Here is a 25,617-nt window from a genome sequence, read left to right on the forward strand (position 1 = left end):
GCAACTGGTGGCTGAGATTCTTATCAGAAACGTTCACATGGAACTTGGGGTTTATATAAATAATCATCATTAGAGAAACAAATTAGGGGAAATCTTCAAGGTACAAGGTGATTCTTGAGATAAAAGGCCACTTTTGCATTGAGATAGTGCTCTAGGTATCTTTTTTATAATCTTGCAGGGTCTTATAATGTCAGAAGGTTGCATTTTCGACCCTATGAAGTATACATATATGTTCTTTCTTTCTTTTATAATTCTCCGAAATGAATTTGATGCTCTTTTGACTTAGTTATGTTCCATTCTTAATTCGATCCCATGATCCTTGGGCAAACTCCTAGGGTATACAAATTTCTGCTTAGTTTCCTTTCTTGTTTTAAGTAACTCCACATTTTGCTGATTATATACACACAATTCTTTGATGGATCGCTGGCCACTCATCTTGTATTCGAATTATAAACTAATTCGATCAATATCTAAATAATAATTAGCCGCGATTATCGTTCATTATGACGGCTCTGCACAACAACAGTTGCTTAGTGAATGATGATCCATAATTCTTATGTAGATTGCATATTGAGGCGTTCTAAAGCAACGCAATTTACATAATCGCGAGTTGTGTCGGTCAACCGGAAATTGGCCAACCCACGAGGAGAACAATAAACATTTTAGATCGATCAACCAACTTGGCCGCTTCCGTTTGATTACCGTTGCTTATTAATTCTCTTATGGCGTATCTTTTTTTTTTAAACAACCACAGTCCGTTTCATTGTGTATTTCTCTTTGGTGTTTGTGGCAGAGATACCAACAAATCAAATTAACAGAAAAAAAAGAAGAAAACCAAAATAAAATCCAAAGCCAAAGACAACGTTATAAAAATTGATTCTAATTAAAAAATAAAAATATTGTGAAATATATGAAGCAAGCTTATGGCGAGGGTTTCTTCATAAGTTGAAAAAATGTGACTGTTATACAACGTCAATTACAATTATGAAATTAACTTCAATTATGTGCCAAGTAGAGTAATATAATTGCTAATGTTATGATGAGTAAGTCAACCAGTTAAAAATTTAGTAATCTAAGCTTTAAAATTTTTCTAAATTTTTGCAGAAATTATCTAAAGATAGTAAAGTATCTGCGAGAATCGTAATTTCTCCAACTGATCTAAGCTTCTTTTTACTGAAACACACATTTCTGGCTTAGGTTTGTTTACGATCTTGACATTTTCCATTCAGGTCTAACTTGCTAAAGATTAAGATTTCGATTATGACTCTCTCTCAATCGAGGAGCTGGATTCGGACTAGACTAGTCTAGTTAATTAGTTAGTTATTTCGGCAGATCGAATGGCGTGTTGTGTCTATTTTATGACTCTTTGACTGACTTCACAACAAAAGGAATTATATAATTTTTACTGCTTTTTTTTTTGGTTTGAGAAACGAGATTTTTGTGAGCAATTTTGTGTATTTTACGCTGCCATAATCCGTTGTGGGTGAAAGCTTAATATCTGTCTGAATTATTTTTAATTGCATTTTTTATATTTGCAACACAATTCATTTGTACATTTTGGATTGATATATCCATCTTGTGTTTATTTCTGGTTGACTGCTACAAATTCTTTCACAAGCAATCAAATCAAAAGCTGTCCAACTTGTTTTCAAAGTCAAGAAGATAAATTAGCAACTTGTTTTATTAATATTATATTTTATATGGTGTCTGTTATTGTTTTGCTTTTGTTTCTTGAGACGACAACAATCCTTCAAAAGGCCGGCTAAAATCTTATACTCGAATCTATCTTTTGTTATGCAAATTATCTATTTGGATTTGAGGCCTATCTATATGGTATATATACATATGGAAACACAAAAAGTCAGCTGGTTTATATTTAGGTGGCAGCGACTGACTAAGTTGAATTTTCCTAATCAAATAAATTTCACATTTTAATAGGTTTATGCTCAGCGAATACAGAAATGGGTGTGGTGTAAAAATAAACTCAAAATAGAAAAAGAAAAAAAAAACAAAGCTTGGGAAATACTTAACTTTTAAGAGGCTAAGATATGGGGTATATCTTTTGTATTTATAATTAATTTAGTAAATTCCTTCCATCTTATATACCTTCCGTTTTCCAGGGTATCTATTCTATAGACCTGATGACGCGACATTTGCCTGCTGTAGAAGATAATGTCGCCACCCAAGCGACTTGATGACTAACCTCCTGCCACCTCATATAAATACCTCCATATATTCTGGATGTATTAATTGCTTTTACCGAAATACACACACATGTCCTTGAAAAATACTATTTATCTTTAGCAACGCCAAAAATTTATGGCACTCTTTGCTAAACAGAATCCGTTAGAAATATACATATATATCTCAGTGTTCACCTGGTTTGAGGATTCTGTTTATGGTCTGCCATTAATTGCCCAAACAAAATTCAGTTTAGCCGGCAATTCGGTTGCTTAGTTTCATGTTTAGCAAATACAATTTAATTGCTAATATCCACCAACCCACATTCCCACTATGGCAAATGACGCACTTGGCCTAAAGATTTTTGTTTAGCACAAAAATAAGCAGTCCAAAAATTATATAATACAATCATCTCAAGCAATTGTTAATAAATAAAAGCCAATTTGAGTGGTTAATGTGGAAAGGGGAAGCCATCTGGGTTTTCTGATTATATATACATCACCAAGAAGGGCAGGGAGATTCAAAAAGGGGGGTTTGGATAGCCAGAGATTTCCCTCCGAAACAAGTTACGTACATTGTCACCTACCTGCAAAGAGAAAGAAGAGGCAAAGAACGAGGGTGAGAAATGGTTGTGGAAAATGCAATTTCAGATATGTTGACAAATAAATACGGTTAAAGGTATCAAGATTTATAACGACACTCAACTAGGGAGAATTTGTTCACATAATAAATCTTTCAGTTTAGAAAATGGATTGCTTGCTTGGTTTTGTAATAAATTTAAACTTTCTTAATGATTGTAAATCAATTAAATGTAATATTTTTCCTTGGGAGAAATATAAATTATAGAAATTTAAGAAAACTATTATCAATAAACAGCTAAATTATACTTTTCCTAAGATCCCTAACCATTTTATTCATGATCTTGACAATTTGTAGTAGCATTTCCTAGAGAAATTTCCTAGGTTCTTACCAAGAACGCTTTGAAATATTCATAAAACACTCTTGTTACATCTCAAAAGCCAACTAAAAATTTCCATTCACTTGAAAACAAAAGCAAACTAGTGCTTTGTTTGGCTTTCCCAAGGAATATTTACAAACCAAAGAAGCTCAAAGGAGGCGAGGGCGAGGCCAGGATGCACAAGCTTGGCTCTTTCTGAGCAGGTTGTCAACTTCAATTTGGTCGCTTCTCATAAATATTGACGCGAAAATTGTCGCTTTTGGGTTTTTTGGTGGGTAAGGAGCGGGGTTATTAAAAAATTCATGGCTTGTAAAATGCTGAAAATCCGGGCAATGGAAAATTTAAAATGCCTATAAAGGGAATAAGGGGGAGGTAGGGGGAGGAGAACACGAACGAAATAAAAATTGGCCGGCAAAGCGGCTTATAGAACGAAGGCGGAGGAGGAGGAGGAGGAGGAACTGAAACCAATGCCGCTTGCCCTGTGGCCTTTTCCGACCGCAATGTTGGCGACGTAGGGAAAATCCAGGAAAGAAGGTGGAGCCGCCGGGCAAATGCGGTTTTTGTGGGTGGGGTCGAGGGGTTTTGGGCTGAGGCTGAGCTGGAAACATGGCTGCGTTTGACGTCCACTCTCGAAAATATCATTTACATATCCGCGGAGGAGTCGGTCGTCGTCGTACGTAGCTCACCGGGAAATACATGAAAAGCTTTTAAATTTTTGATAGCAGCCCGCTTTTCATCTCCACCACAAAAAGGGAAACCTGTATGTTTTTCCTGCTGATCCCTAGCACCCCTTTCCTCCCCCCCCCCCCCCCCCCACTTTCCATTCGCTTGTTATCCTTTGATTTCTGACATCAGTTGTTTGTTACTTTTTTTCTCAAATTAAATGTAATTTCCATGTTCGGGGTTCTTGATCATATTAATATTTCATTTATTTAAGCCTTTCGGCTTTTACAATTTGACCAAAAGTTAAATTCTTTCATTTTGTATTCTTTCTTTTTTAAATTCATTTCAATTTCCCTGATGTTTGTTTGTAAACTGCAGCTTTTTAGACAGCGCAGCTTCGATTTCTTTTTTTCCTTTTACCCTTATAATTTGGCTTAATTTTTGTTTATTTATTTTGCCTCCCGCAGGCTAGGAAAAGATATTCGGTTATGGCCAAAAACAAAACAAAGAAGAAAGAAAAGAGAGAGGGGGGAATAATGTTTGTGCAAGGCACATCTGTGCACTTTTTGCCTTTGGTTTGCTTTGCTCTTCTCGGTCTGAGCCTTTTTGTTTATGTCTTAATTACGTTTTTCGTGGTTGATTTATGCTCATAAAATGTTGTGGGCGCGGGAAAATGGAAATGGGAATGAGATGGAAGGGGGTATGCGGTAATAGAGTGTGGTCCCAGTTGCTACTGGTTGGCCTTGAAAGGAAATTGGGTTATCCGGAGATTATACCATAATTGGTAATGAATGGAAATGGGGTAAAAGATAGCTCGAGAGTTTTGGGAATAGCTATGAAAATTTAATTTTAAAACCACAAATATTTTTAATAAATATCTTTAATATTTCCTCAAAACCCCCAGAATATATTGTTATTTTCCCAGGAAAATCTCAACTTTCTCACCTCTTTGTTGTCGCCCCAGAACAACAACTCTCCTTTGTTCTCTATTCCCTTTGGTCTTTCGTCCTGCAATGCGCTTTCCATCCATCCACTGGAGATGATAAATGACCAGCTATCCATCCATCCAACTATCCAACCAACCGACACATGCATCTAACTAAGTAATATCTGTGTGTATCTATCTAACTGGGCTATCTTTTGTGTGTATTGTTATTTCCTTTCGGTTTGAATATTTCCGCTATACGAACCTTACTTATGTACATGTATCCATCTATGTATAATATGGCCATCGAACGTTTTTCGTTCCTAGCCTGCAACTTGTCAGTTTCTGCACAAAGACCATCAATTTATTTAGTTTTATTATCTGCACACGCAGTGCGGCGAGTTTATAGAATGGGCAACACCAACCAGGGGGGATGGGGTAGAAGGTGGTGATGTGGGGTCCTCCTATTTTCCCCAAACGGGAAGTTCTTTCTATATTGGCTCAGAGAGGTTCTCTTTTTTTGCTGGCAATTTTTTGTTGTTCGCTTTCGCCCTTTTGTTTACGCTCTGCACGCAATGCATAACACAGAATACTAAACAAAAAAAAGACAGAGCGAGAGAGAAAGAAAGGAAAAAAAAAACAGAAAAAATTGTTTGTTGCAAGTGTCGTCCCGTACTCCGAAAAAAAAGAGACAAATAGTGGAAAATTAGAGAGTGTGAAATAAAAGATACCTCGTATTTAGTTTTATAGTAAATAATAAATAATAATTTAATAAGAATTTTGAAAAGTAAAATTAAAACTTTTTCCCAAAATAGAAAACTGGTAAAGTCACAAAATAAAGAGGTTTAAAAACTGTTTAATAAAAATTTAAATTATAATCTTAAAAAGTAATATTAAAACCCAAAGAACTTGGTTTTAATTTCCTCATAAAATATAGCCAACAGTAGCCAAAGTGTCCCTGACCGAACACCATAATACCCTGCAAGTCCTAGTGTCGACAAAAAAAAAAAACAAGAAAGGAAGCTAACTTCGGCACGCCGAAGTTTGTATACCCTTGCAGATTGGTTTTGATGTTTATTTTATAGATTTAAATGCTGAAAACACTCACAAAACAGAGTTTCATTACATTTTACCTATACTTATTATGTTTACAGTTTGACAGTTACAGTTTTACATTCTCAGCTTTATATATTTTATACATTTACCGATCGCTTCTATGGCAGCTATAAGATATAGTTGTCCGATTTTTATGAAATTTATACCAAAATTCTAGAATAATAAAAAAAACGTATATCTCAGAGTAAATAAAAATGCGTTGAAAAACAACGAAGCTATAATTTTATTTCTATTAATTTCTCGATCGTTCCTATGGCAGCTATATCATATAGTCGTCCGATTTTCATAAAATTTTTACCAAAATTCTGGAATAATATAAAATGGCTATATCTCAAAAATGATGCAAAAATATTGAAAAACAGCCAAGTTATACTTTTTTTTCTAAAAATTTATCAAACATTTGTATGGCAGCTATATGATATAGTCGTCCGATCCGGCCCGTTCCGACATATATAGCAGTGAGAGCATATAGAAGACTATATGCAAAGTTTCATTCAGATAGCTTTAAAACTGAGGGACTAGTTTGCGTAGAAACAGACAGACAGACAGACGGACAGACGGACAGACAGACAGACGGACAGACGGACAGACAGACAGACGGACAGACGGACATGGCTAGATCGACTCGGCTGTTGATGCTGATCAAGAATATATATACTTTATAGGGTCGGAAACGTCTCCTTCACTGCGTTGCAAACTTCTGACTGAAATTATAATACCCTGCAAGGGTATAAAAAAACAATGGAGTGAAAAAAAAAGGAATATCTTGACACTTTATCGTTAGCCAAAAACTAGCGCAGCGTAAACAAAAGACAAGCGATGGGCGAAAATGTGGAGGCAGGCACAACATGACACGATGGGCGGTGGGCGATCGAGGCGCTTGGGTGGGAAATGGGGGCGTGGCAGGGCAGGGCAGGGCACCGTGTAAGGTTTTGGCATTTTCGCGCTTGGCGTTAAATTCCCCTGACAGCTATAAAATTGCATTTTAGAGCAGTGCAGCAGCAGCGTTGAGAAGTCAAAGGAAGAAAAGGGAACGAAAAATGAGGCACGCAGCAGCAGCAGCGGATACAATGTATCTATGTATCTAATAAATAGTTATTGCCGAACGCCGAGAATAACAAAATTGATATTCCCTCGAGTTTGGAGGAGAGAGGGAAAAGCAAAAGTGCGACATCATTATATAAATTGTGCGGTGGCCAAAGTGAGCATCATATGTTTCCTATCTGTGTATCTATCAGATACACTCGGAATGCTTGGCTTGTTTTTTTTTTTTTTGCTTCTAAGTTTGAAGTGATTTCACACACATGTTTTCCCCAAAGCAACTTTTCCGAATTCCCTCCTTCTTGCTTCTCTGTCAACATGACCACAAAATGTTTCACAGCTGTGCGCAGGGAAAAGCTGTGGGGGGAGGGGGGAAAAAGAAAATATCCAAGAGCGAGGGGGAGTTTCTCTTGGTTATTTGTCATTGATGGAGAGATGGGTATCGGGGGAGTTGGGCTGGATTGGGCTTTGAGAGCTTGCGGGGGGAAAAACAAACAGAAACTCTCGTGCACGTGACACGGAAATCATATTTATCTGATGCACAACTGGAAAATTTATTCTAGCGGCGCAAAAAATGCGTCTCAAATAATCTTTTAATGTGGGTAAAATGAAAATTTCACTGATTGAATATTTATTAAGGAATTAAAAGTTCTTTTGCATTGCGTAATTGTTATGGACGGATGGCAAACTGAATTAATTTCACGCTTAAGTTAAGTTCTTTAAAACGTGTGACCTTAATTAGTTACTATAAAGTTAAGGGATTTATGAAAATCTTTTAGCTAGAGCTCTAAATACCTTGATATTAATATCACATTGCTATAAAAACTTTCCTATCGATCGATTTTAGACCCTTTCTATAACCCTTCGATTTTTTCCCCCAACTTCTTGAGGTTTCTATTTCAATATACTTTGCACAAATTGTTGCGATTGGAGTAAGTGAATTTTTATGAGACATCATCAAGTCCTCTCTATTCTGTCAACCATAAGGGCAAGTTCCCCATAGGCCCGTCTGTAGCCCTTGCGATAACAGTTCCCTGACACGTGTCTAGGCCACGTGTGTCAGCACTGAAAGGGTTAGAAACTCCTCATTTTATTTTATTTAATTTTTTTGTGGTGGCTCTACCACTTATGTCGAGATTACACGCTTGTCAGCGGAGGCGTTCCGCCCACAAAATATGTGGAAAAGGGTTTTCAAGGGTGGTGACGACAGCAGGAGCAGCAGGACTCTTGGTGGTTGACTGATAAAATGAGCAATATGTTAGAGTTTGCTGGATTTAGATAAGTGGTGGATGGAGTGGTGCATGTTTGCTTTAAAAAGAGTTTAAATATGGTTTGTTTTTCTGGTTTTTTAAATATAATTGGTGAGTTTGTGATACTAAGAGCTTTTAAATCATATTTATTGATTTAAAATATTGGATCTTATTGTATTCATATTCATATTTAATTACTTTCTTTGAAGAATATATTTTATTTATCTGAATTTCACTAGAAAATACCTTGATTAAAAATCTGCTGACCCACTTTAAGATCTAAACGTAATAATAAAACATTTCTATTCTCATTTTCCTCCCTTACTCATTATCATTTTAAACATAACAATTTTTAGGTCACTTATTTCTCATTTAACTTTGCTCATCTTTAAAAGTGTTCAAGTGCAACTTAGATGAACTCAACTTTTGGATTACACATTTTTCCTTATTTTTTCTCCTCATTTTTGGGTGCCAAAAACAAATTGCCAACATTGCCCCACTCTATTTAAAAGTTCTTCATCATTTTCTAGCCATTTTTTGCTCATTTTTATATATTCACTTTTGACTCTAAACGATTATGAATGCGAATGGAAATTTAGTCCGGCAGCTGGGAGAGAGGAAGGACGAGCCAAATTCGGAGGAGAAGGAGGTCGGGTCTGTTACAAAAGGCTCTAGGCGGCTCTTGGCTACTAAGCGCCTGATGAAGTAGATTCAACAGAAGCAGCAGCAGGAGCAGTGGAGCAGCAGCAGCATAATTTGCTTAAATAATTTGTAAGTGCAAAGTTATGAATTGCTTGGATGAGCACCAGCTGCCAGAGGATTATGGGCTCGCTTTTGCTTCTGCCTCTCCTTCCACCCCCAAAAAGTCTCCACCCTATTTTCCCGGGGAAATGCATTTTGCCGCAAATCGTTTTCCCCTTCGAAATGCACACACTTAAATCTTGTTCGCTTGAACATAAAATGTTAATTGTTTGTTTTTCCCTCCGTTTGTCAGGCCAGTTCCCCCCGATTTTCCATGCGAAAATGAGGAAATGAAGCTTAGAATTTGCCAAATGGGCACAAACACACAGGGAAAAACTGGGTTAAATGCTTAATGATCTCATGATCATGCTGGGAATGGGAATGGAAACTGGGTAGAATGAGAGCTGCAGTAATTGAAAATGGAAAATTGCAACACAACAGCGTAGAACTATATTCTCATTTTTTGTTTGGAGTTTTCCACCATAAATATTTGTACAGAGATACGCTTGCGGATACTCCACAGATACCCAGATACTTACTGGGTGAAAGTTTCCCCCGTGTGTGATGTGGATGCCATTTCCACGAATTAAATGCAATGAAATGAGATTTTCATTGCGAGTGCTCAACAGTGGGTAACTCTGCTGCTGGTTTCTTGTCAATTTTCCCCTCGCCATTTATGAATTATGACAATTTCTCTCTGTCTTTCTCGGTGACACAGTTTGTCTTGTGTGAGTTTTTCCATAATTGTTCTTACGTGACACATTTATATGTAGAAAATAAAGGAAAAGAGACGAAAGAGGAGCGTTGTCTTCCAGATACTTTGACACTTTTCAAACGCTCTTCACAACGAAGGCGGCGGCACGTTTGGACATAGGCTGAAGTTGACTTTCTGTCAGTTTCGTAGGCAGCCAGCGCGCACACGAGCATGTCAGATACTTTGGGCCCATACACGGTGCACGTAGTCGGGATGTACTTCCCAGAAGAGGAAGAAGGAGAAGGCCGCATGCTCACTGTACCTGGCACGTTTGGGCCAAATGTATCTGCCAGATAGTTGTCACACACAAGGAGCACCACTATCCAAAATATGCATATTTATGGTAGTCATTTCCCTATGACTTCTGAGTGTGTTATGAGTTGGTACCAGAATTAAATATACTTGGGGTTATATTTTGTTCTACAAGATACTGTAGTTTATAACCCAATATATCTTTTCAATAATTTTCAACTAAAAGTCTAAGCAATTACCAATCAATGCAATCAATGCCAAGACACAAATAATTGATTGCCGATCCAAAGTATCCAGCAGATACTTAAAGACCCAGCCCCATAACAAATCGTAGTTATGCCCTGACTTATGGGTTAACTACCAATCAATTCAATGTGCCCACTAGCATAAAGAAAACAAAACAAACACGTAGAAAAACACATACACACACGACACACAGATCTCGGTGAAAACCAAAATCAAATCCAAAACGCACTTAACTCAATATGGCTAACTTTTGCCCCCTGAATCTGTGGGCAAAGCCAAAGCCAAACTGAAGCAAACCAAAACCATATCTGCACTCCCAATCCATATCCATTCCGTATCCATCCCCCTCCGCATCGACATCATTCAAATAGTCGTAGCTAACAAATTGCACTGTCGAATGCAATATTTTTGCTTTTAGCCATAATACCTTTTACATATGCTACGACAGATGGCAGAGAAGAGCATTTTAAGCTGCCATCCTCCACCCACAAAAGACTCAGGGCTTCGGCTTCAACTACGAGGAGACTACGGCTCGTGCTCTGCATCCGCCTTCACTTCGTGGGTGCTTACCCCTTATCACCCACCTTTAGAACACAGAAAATAACATTAAAAAGGTTTTGGTTATACATATTAGCAAGATTTTTTCTAAAAGAACTCTAAAGCTAAATATGGTAATATTCTTAGGCATATTTGATAAATTCTAAAACTAAAATCTCTTCAAAATGTAGTTGAAAATCCTAAAATGTACTACATTTCTCTCTGTGCACTCCTTCCACAGGCAAAAAGGTAAGTAACTTGCATGCCAGGCAGCCACAAGAGTCAGTTAGTGAGATGGCTGGGAAGAGATGTTGCTGGGGTTCACGGGGGGAACTTGTTAGCATGAGATGTGTCTCGGACCAAAGGAGCAGCAGCAAGCAGCAGCACCAGCAGCATTCAGAATCGGAGGAGTTGCAGGAGGGAATATGAGGTTGAGAGCGATGCTAAAGTGATAAATCCTTGCGGCTTTTTATTTCCACCAAAGCGGCGGCAACGGCGTCGTCGTCTCCAGTATCTGTATCTGTTAGTGTGCGCCTGTGTGGGTGTGACATGCCACGCCCCCCTTTTGCAGCACGCATTGCATTACAGGCATAATAATTCTTACTGACAGCTCTTGGGTCTGCCATTCTTTCTTTCTTTCTTTCGTTTTTTTTTCTTATTTATTTTTTCTCCTCCCTCTTTTTTTTCTACAAACATTCAAAGCATTAAATTTCCACACTTAGCGCCCAATTAAAGGCAAAGGGAAAGGAAATCAAACCCAGGCAACGTCCATAATATACAACAGAAAAATAAAAAGGATACAAGGATACTTTCTTCTTTTTTCGCGTTGGTCCTCTGATCATATACCAGAGAAATTTACGCCTCGTTAATTTCAATTTAAGTGCAGACAATTTAAAATACAACCGAAAAAAAAAATGTATACAATAAAATCAGCACCAAAATGTGTGAGAGGGATGGAAAAAAAATAAAACCAAAACTTGCGCCATTTTTACAAAAGGCAAAGCGCAAATTAACGGCTTCGTTTTGGGGGGGTTTTTCCCCCCCCACACACACACACACATACACATTAGCTTTGGCATAAAAAAGTATTTTATCGTTGGCCAGGAAACAGTTTGGAGGAAGCCGGAAATGTTTCCACTTTTTGTTGTACTTCCCTTCTATTCCCCTAGCTTCTCTATTTGGATTTCCTCTAAAAAGGGTTTGAAAAAGAAAAAAAGTACAGAGCGGAGAGAGAACAGAGAAGTGCATTAAATATTTGACTAATTAAAGTAATGGCTTGCAAGTTTGAAAAAAATATATATAAACGAGTTTATCATTTCCCATTTTTATGTTGAATTGTGATATACTTTTATGCTCTCTCATTCTGACCCACCCAACCCTCAGGGATAATTGTGTTTGGCTTGGTTCTGAGGCTTTGAACTCTTGCGGCCCTCGTTGTTGTTATTGTTCTCATAATTAGGTCGACAACTTGTCCCTTTAGATAAATTAAAAACAAAGCAAACAATTAGGGAAAGCAAAAATTATAAGAAAAAGTTGGAATTATGAAGATATATATAGTATAAATCTCATATTTATTAACCATAAATATGCTCTTAAGCTTTGTTTAAATCCTAAAATATGTCTCAGTAATGTACAGCAATTATAATATTTTTTTTAAATAATTGTCACCAATTAAGGCGAATTTATTAAAAGTTCAAGTGACATGTTTACAATTTATTTAACAGCTAAAAACAAGCGTGTATAAATATGCCATAAATTAGCTACCCTTTATACATTTTTTGGCCTACTTTGGAGTCACTTGAACCCTCAGGAAATTACAATGCAGTCATCAGCCCAAAGTTTAGTCAACTTTGTAATGGCAAAATAATCATAACAATAAAATAAAACACTTCTCTCTCTCTCAGACACAAAAAACCAGTTGCCAAAGTTTATTGCCACAAAAAAACGAGTGAGAAAAAAATGTGTGGAAAAAGAAATGTGTGTTTCAAGTGTTGACAATTGACTTACTGACTTGTAGCTGTTGGCCATCTCAAAAAAAAAACACAACAAAAAAAGGCAAACACGAGGAAAGAGATCCCAAGAAATCAAGTCATAATATTTTTTCCGACATAAACTTCTAGCCACTAGCCAAACACACACCGCACACACCCATAACGTCATTATTTCGGATGAGGCGAGGAGGGACGGGTGGCATTCAAATAACATGGGCCAAAGAACTTTAAGCCGGCAGCTGACTACAGACACGTTTATGAGCTAGGCCAGGCCAACAGACACACACTCACAGAGAGACACGCTGGTATAAACTACTTTAAGACGGGTCGTTGACTCTGAGGCAGCCACAGAATAGTGAGCAAATATAAAAAAAAAGTGATACAGAAATTATGAAAAGAAATTTTATTTGAATTTGATATGATGAAATATTTGAATAAAAACCAAATGGCAAACATGTGTGAAAAAGATTCAATAATTGCTTGCGGTAAGCCAATATGGGAATGTTATTATTTAAATGAAATGAAAAATAGTAAATATTTTTGTTGTGATTCTTGGGAAATACACATGCAAAGGCAAGCAAAAATTGGCATAATATTTAAGAAGAAAGAAGATGTTTCTAATATTGGCCAACTTTTTTAATTGTTTCATAAAATTGTAAAAGTTTTTGCCCACTTAATTGATTTATTTCAAATATTCTCTAAGCATTCTATAAACAAACCAAATCTTTTGATCTTTCGCCAGAAAATTCTTTGCTTCATTAAAAAAATTTTAAATACATTATTTGTAATAATAAAATAAAATGAATCATCGAAGTCTTCTTTTAAGAAAAAGTTCAAGCGGCTTATGGAAATTGTATATAATTTAAGAAATTTCCCTTTAAACCTTATATTTTTCTCCTATTTTTTATATTTACCTACCTTTTAAACTTATCTAAATTTAAATTCTAAAACAAATACTTAAAAAGTAAATTAAAATAATTTACAAAAAACCTTTGCATAATTTAACAACTTTAAATATAAAGAACCCAACCACAATGTAGCCCCAAAGGGTTGAATAAAAATAAGGCAGGACGGGGAGGAAAATGGGAGTTTGTAGCCTGGCTACGAAATTTTCCGCACATTTGAGCGGAAAATTATCGATTTATATATGCAGCGGCAGCATCAGAGCACAGAGACCGAAATGCAACAGCGGTGCTGGCAAATAGACCCACAGACAGAATTGGTTTGGGTGAAAGAGCGCAGGGGGGAAAAATCGGGAAAATGGGAAAAATGGGTGGGGGAGAAAATGATGCGCCCAACATTTGATGAAAGAGGAAAATTCACACACACACACTCGCACACATAGCAGCGGAGCATATGTAACATGCTCGCACATTTGTACAACGGAGCATGGCAGATGGATGACACTCTCAACACGAGTAGGGAAAACTCTTTTGGGGGAAAACTTTCGGGGGCGAATTGGTGGGGTGGAAATTGGCGGAGGAGGAAAACGCCGGCTACTTTTGCTTACTTTTCATTCAAACATTTTTTTGCATGACAGAAAGGAATTTCCTTTTCTTTCTTTTTTTACTTTTTATCAGCAGCGCCACCCTCTTCTCCTTCCCACCATTGATATTTTGAGTGTGCGGTTCAATAAACTGGCCCGTGAATATTTCTACTTCAATCGCACTATGTTTTTATTATCTTCGTTTTGTTATTTTGCTAAGCATGTTGAACATGTTTTAAAATAAGAAAAGAAATAAAAAATCAGGCTCGTAGGACCAAATTATGCCAGACCAACAGAAAACTACAAGACTTTGCAGGGGAAAGAGATTGTAAAATATTAGAAAATAATATCAACACTTTCAGTAATAGCTTCATTTCATTTTTTTCTTTCAGTGTAACTAATCTAATACAAAAAGAGTTCGTTGTCTGGCGTTTTATGTGTCAAACATTCAATTGAAAAGGCAACAACGAACAAAAAAAAGTGGAAGAGAAATTCAAATTGTTGGAGGGAATATTTTTTTGTCATCGACTGACTGAGGAATTTATATTTAGTAACGGCGAAAACGACCTCAAAAAGGTGTAAAGTAAAGTGATTGCTAAAGGGGAAATAACTTTGAGATTTATGTGCCTGTTTGATAGATGTAAGCCGAGCTTTAATGCTTAAAATTGATTTTTATAAAAAAAACCAAGAAAGATTAAGTTAAACCAACATTAAAGATAAAGTTAAATTGATAAAGAATTCTTTTTAAAAATAACTTTTAATATGTCATATAGTCCCAGCAGCTTCCGCTTCAAAATACATTTATTCTCTTTCCCAGAATCTCTTAACAAGGTTCAATTTCCTTGAATAAATTCTATTTTTTCAGCTTTCCCCTGAGCTAACCCAATTATTTCAGTCATCGAGCCTTGAAGTTATCTATCTACACCCCCAATATACAATGTCTGTGAATTTTTCGCACTTTTTCCAATTCGAGAAACGAGCTAGAGCCAAGGAAGAATAAACTTTTCATCTCTTCATCTCGGCTTTTTTTTCCGACCAGTTTTTCAGTTTGGGTGCGAGACCTTTTTTTATGCCTCTGCTAATTTGCTGTCATTTTGCTTTCCATGCCTAGGAGGGAGCTCTCTCGCTCTGGCCCATCCTTTGGGTCTGGTCTATGCATTATATATCGATCAAAATTCAATTTGTGACGCTTTTTTGTCAGCGTTTAAAGCGTGGCTGGAAAAAAAGTGGCAGCAAAAGATGAGCGACGGGAAAAATGAGAATTAAGTTTAATTGAAAAAGTTTGTCGCATCTTTTTTTAGAAGCGTTCTTTCTTTCTTGTCTTGGTTTTCTGGTTTTCTCTTATTTTTTCTCTCCTGGTCATTTTTTTTTTTATATTTTGCTATGACTTACGTATGACCTCGAGCAGTTTTTAATTAACCCAATTTGCAGTCTGCGCTAAAGAAGAACTTTTCACTCAAGATTGCTTCTCTTTTCGTTGGGTTTTCCCTTTATCTCTCATCTGTATTGCTCAGAACTACCCCTCTGTTTTCTCCCAATGTCACTTTGGATTCAAATTCTGTTGGAAAATTGAAGCTGAGCCAACGCTGACTTGCCAAAACAGGCAAAACACAACTTCAGGCTGAAGTGAGGTTTTGGTTTTAGCTTCAGGTTTGGTGTCATGACATATCAATGTGGGAATATCAAGGAGAAAAAAAATTGGGAGATATAGAGCTGGTATATCCCTTCTTGTTTTGATGGTAACTTTCGTGCACTTGGTAAAAATAATGTTAATTTAAGGTTTAACTCTTTTTGAATTCAATTTTTACTTCTCATATTAAATAATTACTGAACTAAGTACTCTGAAAATTGTGAGAAGTTCTCAAAAAAGAATTCATTTTATTTTATAAATTTATAAATATAGTTCAAACTCCCAGAAGATTAGTTTATATCAATTCTCTTTTTAATTCTAAAGCACAACACTTTCTATCCTCTCTTTTTAATTCCTAAAAATTTGTTTTGTGTATGTGTCACGACTTTCCCATTTTTCCAATCCAACAAGCCAGCTCCTTGGTAACCAAAAATGATTTTTCCGCTCTCTCACTTGGCTTTTCACTTCCGTTTGCTCTTCCCAGATCTAATGAAGTCACTGGGCTCTGTCGTTTCCCTTTATTCTGGCTTAAAGCAGCAACTGCATACCAACTTTAAGTCATAAGCTCAAGATGTTGTCCAAGGAAAATGGGAAAAAATTGGGCGTGGGGAAAATACTGAAAATACGATGGTATAAATTTGTCGACGACAGACAACACATGTTGTTAATAACTTTGTTGTTTGCTCCTCCTTTCGGCCACTTGTTCACAGAAATTGAAACACGTGACTCTTTCCCTCTCCTCTCTGGACCTTGGTAACAATTAAATTTAAGACAGATTTTTTATACCTTTTTTTACTCGTCGTTGTCGCTGTTCCTTAGAGATTTTCTTCTGCTTGGTGACTACTACTACGATTTTTCTGCAAACGTTGACAGAAAATTAATTGAAAAATTCTCTCTGTTCGGCAAAAACTATATAATGACTGGCCATCGATTGCAGTATGTGTGTGTGTCTGTGCAGTTCAAATGGTTGGATATTGCGATTGAGTTAAGTTCATTACAAAACTCTTAGGACAGGGGGCAGGCAGGTGGTAATGGAAAATGGTAGAACTCTTGGTCGCAGGTGGAAACAAGGTCCGAATGATGCAGTTGATGTCTGCATTCGATTGGATTAGTTCACAAAGTCTCAAAAGCTTGGGGGGCTCCAGACTCGTAAAAATGACAATGTTGTTGTGCCAGCTGGCTTAGGAGAGAAGCCAAAGTTTAATGAAATTATTGCTTTTTAAGGTGGAGGGGAAACTACTTTTTAAATAAGCTTTTTTTGGTTAAGTGTGGGAGAGTTTAAGATTGAAGAAATACACTTTTACCTAAATTTATATTCTATCAATAATGTCTACACAGCAATTTTAATGTCTAACTTTTTTTCAGCTTTTTTCTTTGGCATCCGTTAGAGTTTCCCCTTTTTAAACTTGATCCAGTTTTCACCTGCAAAACCAAAAGAAAAACCCAACCATACCAAACAAATCCAAATCTGAACTAAGCCACGTACCAAAAAAAAAAGAAAAAAAAAAAAAAATACTTAAATAAACTGAATCAAAACCAAACTTAACCACAATCTTTTCTCTCTCTTGTGTTCGCATCTCATCGAGTTTTCCCCGACTTGTCCATAGCTGAACATGGAGTCGTTAATGCTGCAATTTTCCTTCCACACATCGCAAACATCTAGGGAAAACAGGGAGAGAGGGGGCAAAAGCGGGCAGGAAAATGGAGGTCGGTAGCTTGCTCGCTCGGTCTCATCTTCCATCCGCCTCAGATTTTCACTTTGCCTCTGCGAATGCGAATCCGTGGCACCTAATTTGCGGCAATTTTCACCGCTGCCAACGGAAAATTCTGCTTCTCCGCTCGCCTTCGTTATTAAAAATGCATAAAATCTGCACAACACCGCAGCAACAAAAAGCAGAAGGTGAAATAAATACAGTTTCCTTCTTATTTCCCTCAACCGATATTTACATACAGTTGTGGTTAAGAAAATAGGACTGAATTTGGTTTTTAGTAACATTTTTTAGATAAGTTCTAAACTACTTATAACTTTAATTCTAAGAAGATTTTACAAGTGTTTAAAACTGTTTTTTATAGTAGCATTTTCTAAACTTAAAATAGTTTATTTTTAGTGCTATTCTCTTAACCCCATTTGTACACATCTACAAGTATATATTTTTTCCTTTGCTGTAATTATACACGCAGCGTATGGGAAAAATGAAAATAAATATTAAAAATAAATTAGAGCTACCTGCGGGTTTTTATTAACTTTTAATTTATGAAGAGTGTAAAATAATGAGAGAGTGAGACTGCGAAAGAAGGGCAAGAGAACTTGCAGCTGCAACCGAACACGAATGCTGCCAGCAGAAAATAAGAAACGGAAAATTGCAATATAAGCGAAAAAAGATATAAAACAAAAACAAAACAAAAAAGGAAAATAACAACAAACCATTCACACATTCAGCGAAAAAAGATATAAAACAAAAACAAAACAAAAAAGGAAAATAACAACAAACCATTCACACATTCAGCCAGGTGTGTAGCTTTGAGGGGAGCAAGGAGAGAGGTTACAGAATAGGTGTGCAAAGTACACAAGGCACAGATACAGATACATGAGTGAGTATTGGCCCTCACACACGCTGGCACATAATTGAAATAATGTTTGGAAATTGCAATTTGCAAGGCAAGCAGAGAAAACCAAGCGGAATTTTCAATTAAAATTATCCATGCAACGAATATTAAGTGCTCTTTCTAGGTAGAGTCAAGAAAATAAAGCATTCAGATAGATCAGAGTTGTTGCATACTCAAAATCGCGAAGTTGAAGCATTTTTACAGCCTCTCTAAAACCAAATTTTAGCAATATTGCTTTTGTAAAGTTTTCCTTATGAATTATTCTTCTTAAATCTAATTATTTTCTAATTATTACCCTGATTACAAAGCAACCTTCTTGCTTTCAGCAATATACCCCACTTTAGCATCTCTTTATAGAGTATAAAATTCTCGAGAAAAATGCAAAACCACTGATGGAGTCAAGAACCCAGAAGAAGAAGGTTAATACTTCAGATTCCAGATTAAAGTGGAAACCCAAGAAAGGGAGGTGTGCAGCGGCGATGGAAAACCACAAAGAAAACTGTGTAATCAGGAGTCGTGATCGTGTTTGATTTACGCTCTAAGCCCGGCTAATTTCATAGAAAGTTGCGTGATTTAATTGATGACGGACCGTCGAACATGAGACTTTAGCTTAAGCTTCGTCGCTTCCTACAAGAAACTCCCCCTATTTAATGTTTTTTCTCTTTTTTTTTAGCATAACCCAAATGCACTTGAGCAGAACCAGAGATAGAGATAGAGATACAGTGAAGAGGCAGGGGCAACAACAAATTGCAGTCAAAGGGGGTAAAATGCTCAACAAAGTTACAGAGCAACAAAAAAATGTTAAGGAAAACCCTCAACAGTTGAAGGAGCAACAGGGATGGCAACTGATGTAATGACATTTAGAAAAGCCCAACAACAACAACAACGGCTTAGATAAGTTTTTCCTTTGGAGGGAAAAGCCTCTACACTCTACTTGCCATTCGCCTCGAGCACTTTTCAGTGTTTAACTTGTGTGAAGGTTTCGAGTTGCAGCTCGGACAAGACAAGGCAAGGCAAGGCAAGACAAGACGGATGGATGCGAGGCATCTTTGGCATCATGGCCACTTGTGGAGGTTAACCCACTGGAGGAGTTGAGTTAGGCTCAGGGTGTGAGGTGGTGGCAGCGGCTCTCTGAAAACCCACGACAGCTGCTGCCTGCGGTGCTGCGGTTCTGTGGGCCTTTTAAGCAGGTCAACTCGAGACATGAACGCCAGATTGCAGATTGCAGTTGCCGAGAAGTTTTTGGCTGGAAGTTAATCTATTTGAAAAGTTGCCGGAGTCAGCTGGAAATTAGGGAGCGAGAGAAAAGAGAGATATGTTATGGCCACGGTTGTGAGATTTTGGGTGGGGGGGAAAACCTAAACTACCATTGGCAATGCGGTAAACATGCTTGGGAATTGTAGTTTAATTTAATTTAAATTCACCCATTGTTGGTATATCACAGCCAAGTTGGGTATATACTGGTTTAAATAGAGATATCACAGCAGGGAGATATAGTATTTTCTTTGAAACTCTAACAAATTTATGGCTTTTATTGAATATGTCTTAGACATTGACCCATTTTTGTTTAAACCTTGACAAGTTTATAACAAATATGTTGTCTACCTTTAACCATTGAGGCTTTTTTGACTTCCATCTTAACACCAAAACACCAAAATCATGTCAACCCCCATTCGATCGATCCATAAAATCCATATACATTTGCATAACTCACTTACAAACACACCACTTCGACCCGTCGTCCACTTGTGTTATTTGGCTAAAATTCCCATCTAATTACCGTCAGAGTGTCACAGGCATTTGACAATGACATCTCCTCTCTCTCATTTGGGCCCCTTGAAATAATAAGCTCTAGCAACGGACGGGAAAACAGTAATAGAACAGTTGCATTTTCCTCAACCCAAGAACCCCGTTTGCCTTATTTGGATCTGGGTACTTGGTTATGCACTTTGATATGCGTCAGTCAGTCAGTCAAGTTAGTTGGGTCGGTTTTGTTGCCTAGATGCGAGATGGGAGATGCGAGATGCTAGAGAAATGGAAATGGAAACCCGAGTGCGCAGCAACACACGTCGAATACGTAATCTGCGGGTGGTTTTAGTGTGGATATAGGTAGGTGCTACTGAGGTTAGTTGGGAGATTGCTCCCAGCATGCCTAACAAATTATAAACATCTATTATTTAGCTCATTTTGGGCTAAACACTGCATGGACAGACTTCTTCCGTAGTGAGTATGCCCTGTGTATGAGATTATGCATTGATAATCCATCTCCCTATGCGAATGTGCACTGTGTTTTAACCACTTTACAGGGATTTTCAAAGCGCATAAATCACTCAATTGGAAAATGCACTCTCTTCCATCTTCCTTGCTCGGCCGACTGCCTTCCTGCGTGGCTGGCTGGCTGGCCGATTCCTGTGCCCCAGAGCATAATTCATATGCTATTTAAGCCTTGGCCATAAATTCACCGACCAACACAGGCACCCCCATTAATTAGAGCTAAAAGTGAACTCTTCTTCTCCGCTTACCTTTCGGTCTGTGGTTGGTTATCTAATAAAAAACATAGAGAACCCATTGCACACACACACACATTCTAGGAAAACGACTAATGCAGAACCTCATTAGTCTTGGCCGAAAGATTAAGCCAGTTTCTTCTGGTCTCCTGGGCGGAAGATTCAGATTCTTCTAGTCTGGACTGAACCGTGTAATCCCCGGTTTTGGAGAAATAAGTATGCAAAAAGCAGCAGCACGCCATTCGCTGGCGTATATAAAAGGGATTTGGCTCTGTACTAAAATAATCAATCAATGTGCCAATCAATCAATCAGCCATCGGAAAAACGAAATCGCCAAATAGAAATTCAACCGGGTCCAGTGAAAAACTGTGTGGAAAATAAATGTTGCAAACAAAATAGTAAGCAAACAAACAAAGGAAACAATCAACGGAAATGATTACAAGACACTAGAAGTTAATTTTAATTTAATTTAATTTATATGGAATTTCAAAAAATACAATTTAAATGTTTAGTAAATTGGCTAAAAGCCTTCAATAATATTGATTTGACTTTATTTTCCTTTTGTTTTCCTGTTTTTTTAAATCCACAGCTTAAGAATGTTTTTCTTTTGTTTATTTTTGCTTAATTGCAAAGGTTCTTTTTTGAAAGATGACGAATTAAAGCTTTCTTTTAAGATTAAGCCAAGAACAGTTGTGCAAAATGTTTTGTTATCGTTTGCTTTTTTATATTCTGCAAATTTTATGCCGGTGAATCACTTTCAAGCCAGTCATATGCATAGTAAGATAAGTTTTGTTTAAGATTTATTTGTTAAATTATTATATACTTGAACTTCTGATAAGGGTTTTAGGTATTTATGAAGTTTAAGAACAATTATAATTGTTTATTATTGAAATATTTTGGTAGTTTTATATCCACAAGTATCTATTCTATTTTCATATCGAACTAATTTTCAAAGAACCATTTCAGAGTCTAACTTACAATATGCTCCTTTAGCTCCTTGGTCCGAATTGGTCCCAGCCACTGATGTAATCCAATGTAGCGTTTCTGGACCATTTTCAAGGCGGGGGCGCCTTGGGCATATGGTCCACCCAAAAGGGCGCTGGCAGTTTCTAAAACCACCATTCTGCTATCGCCCGGATCTGTGATAGTTGTTATTTTGCCTAGTTGCTGCTGTTATTTTCGCAACACTTTCCGGCTGATGATGCCGGAATAATATACTTCACACTTTTACGTATGATAAATCACTGTACTTTTCTTTGGTTTTTTAAATAATTTTTTTTTTGTTTGGAATTTCTTTTGGGTTTCAATTAAATTTTAAGCCGAATCTCGTTTTTCAGACGTGACACGGCGGCCACAAAAGCGATTCCGATTCAGATTCAGTTGGGGAGCTCTCGTGGCTCCTTCTGCGTGTTATAATCTGCAGCACTTTTAATCCCCGAAACGGAAAACGAGACAGTTTCAATTTACTTTTGCCATTTGGCAATCCTTGAAATCAATTAAACGACACGCACAATCCATCTAGGGATAATATCTCTGGGACTTTCTATTTTTTAGCTTCTTTCTTATATTTATTTTTTAAATATTTATATTGCGGATATTTGGTTATTCTGTTTGAGGCACTGATCAAATTGGGGTAACTTGTTTTTAACAATTCTTGGGCTTCGTTGTAACAACACCCAAATAAACCGTAAATAAAGCACGAAAACTGCGACTACGGCGAAATTGAAGTGTAAAACGGAAACGAGATGCACCGAGACAACCGTTGTGTTCAGAATTTCATGGCGAACTGATTGGAAACTTGGAACTTGGTAAGGAACTCTGCTAATCAGCCGCCCGAACAGAAACGACCAGACACGAGCCGGTTCGGGCAGAGCCGAAACCGAAAACCGGAAGCCGAGTCGAAACGAGTGAGAGCCGAAGAGCACCCGCTAAACGAATGCAAGTGCCGTATACGCAGTGTTGCCAGTTTAGCGTTTTTTTTTTTCAGGTGAGATTAAGAATTTGTTTATGTTATATGGAAAGGCATGTTATATTGCAGTAATTCAGTCGTAAAGGGAATTCCCTAATTGTTTTAGAACTCTTTACATTTTATTTGTATTGATTTATTTTTATTTTTTTCCTTGTAAATTGTTTTTTAATCAAAATCTAGCTTCTACGAACAGTCATCTCCTGACAGCACTGGTGCCGTATAAGAGGGGGGAACGAGAAAACCTTTTGAGAGCGCATTGAAGAGAGCTGAGTGAAAAACACTTGTTGTTGACGTTTTTCCGCCTTGGCGGCACACCCCAAAAAATCTAGAGAGCAAAAACAGAGTGAGCAGCAACAAAAACAGAGAAAGATTTCGGTAGCGAGCAAGCGAACTGTTGCTTTTGGCTAGTGGAGACTTTTTGTATACTGCTCTTATACGAGAACAGGGACTTATATTAGCGGCATTGCCAGCTGTTGAGCAGAAAAGCGCAGTTATCTTTTGTAGAAAATCACCAGGCGAAGGTTAAAGGGAAAAGAGTTGGGGAGGGTGGTGGGTTGCATACATAAATGTATGCATTGTTTTTGTTTACCGCAGAAGTTACAAAAAAGGGGAAAAACCGCCAAATTTAAAGAATTACAAAATGTTAACAGGTTGCTTTCTAAAATATTAAAAAATAGTTGAGAATTATGTGTTTATTAGAGAGAAAAGATTTATTTGTTAGAAACTGTTTTAGCTCAGTTAAGGTACTATTTAGTTTAAAAATATTATTATAAAAGAAAATAAAATAAATGCTTTATATTTCTTGATAATTACCCAAAAAATATTCTTTTAAAATTGACAATAATTTTCAAGTGTACCTAAAGTTGTTCCCAAAGTTGTTAATAATATTCACAATGATACCGTTATCTTTATCTGAAAGGCTTTGTTATGTTTATTCTTATTACACAAACAAACAAATAATACAAAATTAATGACTAATTAACTTTAATATTATTGCATCATTCACCAGAAAAAATAGTGAAATCATTGAATCTAAATAACAAAAAAATTGCCTGATTAAGAATAATCATGAAATCATAAATAATCAGGCTTTTGTCTGATATTGCTGCTGATATAAAAGTTAAACAGTCAGCCAGAAAGAGATATGCAAATGTTCCCACCATTAGATAACACTTTGCCCACTCAGAATCCAACAGGTAAAAGCCAACGAGCCTCTCAGCCAAAAACTCTGCACAAGTTCAGCTCCCGTTAACTTAATTTCACCAGCTAAACATAAAAAAAAAGGAAAGGGGCGAAGTGATTCTAACCGAAATGAGCTTCATTAATTATACACAACTGGATGACAAGTTTCAGGCGCCTTGTAAGCATTTTAATGATCATAAACCGGGCAGCGAGCGAAAAAAAAAGGTTTCGTTGACTGCGTCGAGTATAATATATATTAAGCAAACCCAAACCCATGCGGAGTTTGTTGACTTCTTCAACAAAGTGTGACTAAACAAATTAAGCCGAGAACCGAGCGATGGGGAAAGGCTAAAGAGGTGAGGCGATGGAACAGATCAGAGGCAAACCGAAAAACCTGGAGCGCACTAAATTACAAATTAAGTAAGGTTCGTACATCGCAACATCAAAGCCGAAGCTTTTTTAAGTGTGAAAAGAAAAAACAAACGCAACAAGATACACGTAATACTTGGTAACAAGTAAAGCCGATTTCACGCACGAGAAGAGCAAGTGAGGATAAAGAAAAAAGAGACACAGAGAGCCTGCCTTATTCTCCTCTGCCATTTATGAAAACTGGAAAATTGTTGGCAATAAATGGAATATCCATCACCATCAGCATCATTATCCTCTTGACCATTATCAACTACATTCACCCAAATGGGCACAAGACAACATTCTTTCTTCCTTTTCCTGCCGACGACCTGAGCCAGAAGAATCTAACGGTTAATCGTACAAGAAGAGGTGCACTGAGAAATAATTAGGTACTTGAAAAATTAATAATAAGTACAGTAGAGATTTAGGATTTTTGTGCACATTATTTAAACAAGAGTTTAGGTTTACATTAACATTATTTATATTTTGTACTATCTTAAATATTTTATATAATATTTTATATATTCAAAAAGAACCCCCTCATACTTCCTATTCTTTCTTTTTTCGAGTGCAAGAACTGCAGTGCTTAGCACAAATCCAAACCGACAGCAGCAACAACGACTTGTTGCCTTAAACATGTTGCTGCAACATGGGTTGGTAATTAAGCGGTAGTTTCTGGTTGCTCCGCTCTCACGTGATTGTTTTTGTTATTTTATATTTTTTTTTTTTTAGCTCACAAGTTCAATGCACGGAGCACCTGAGAAATTAGCACAGAAGAAGAAGCTGTGTCTCGAGAAAATTATGCAAACTGTGAGAGATAGGAGAGACTCAGACAAGAAAAGAGAGGGAACCACCACCTACCTTGCTCTCAAAGCCTCGGCAATGACATTCAAAAAAGCTGCCAGTCGAGCTCACGATCGCTGACGATCTCGCGCCCCGAACACAGCACTCTTTTTTTCGTATTCCAGTCAAGCAACTTTGATTGCGAGTTCGTTAACCGCACGAAATACATTCGTTCGCTTGGATAGCAACAACAAACCATATGAGATCATTATGACCGAGCATCGTTGTCGTCATTAACGTGATCGGGTTCTTGGCCTAAAAATATTTTCAAAGCTACCACGACCTGCCTAACTGCATTTTGGCCAGCTTAGTCCCTCCTCTCTTTCTGCT

The 25,617-nt window shown here is 37.1% G+C and overlaps 1 protein-coding gene across 8 annotated transcripts in view; it reads right to left on the bottom strand.

The window, feature by feature from the left end:
• Nucleotides 1-25,617, bottom strand: part of pum (pumilio) — a 190,843-nt gene that overhangs the window by 76,770 nt on the left and 88,456 nt on the right. For 2 of the 8 annotated variants that reach the window (XM_070287517.1, XM_070287516.1), the window contains exon 9: nucleotides 2,756-2,767. The exons of 3 other annotated variants lie outside the window; for them this stretch is intronic. In XM_070287517.1, coding sequence (XP_070143618.1) covers nucleotides 2,756-2,767 — 12 coding nt within the window. Of the gene's footprint in view, nucleotides 1-2,755; nucleotides 2,768-21,863; nucleotides 22,659-25,617 lie in introns of those variants that run through there. 3 more of the 8 variants (XM_070287519.1, XM_017163025.3, XM_041774582.2) reach the window with 2 other exon arrangements.

The sequence above is a fragment of the Drosophila kikkawai genome, chromosome 3R (assembly GCF_030179895.1).
Source record: "Drosophila kikkawai strain 14028-0561.14 chromosome 3R, DkikHiC1v2, whole genome shotgun sequence".
Taxonomy (NCBI): domain Eukaryota; kingdom Metazoa; phylum Arthropoda; class Insecta; order Diptera; family Drosophilidae; genus Drosophila; species Drosophila kikkawai.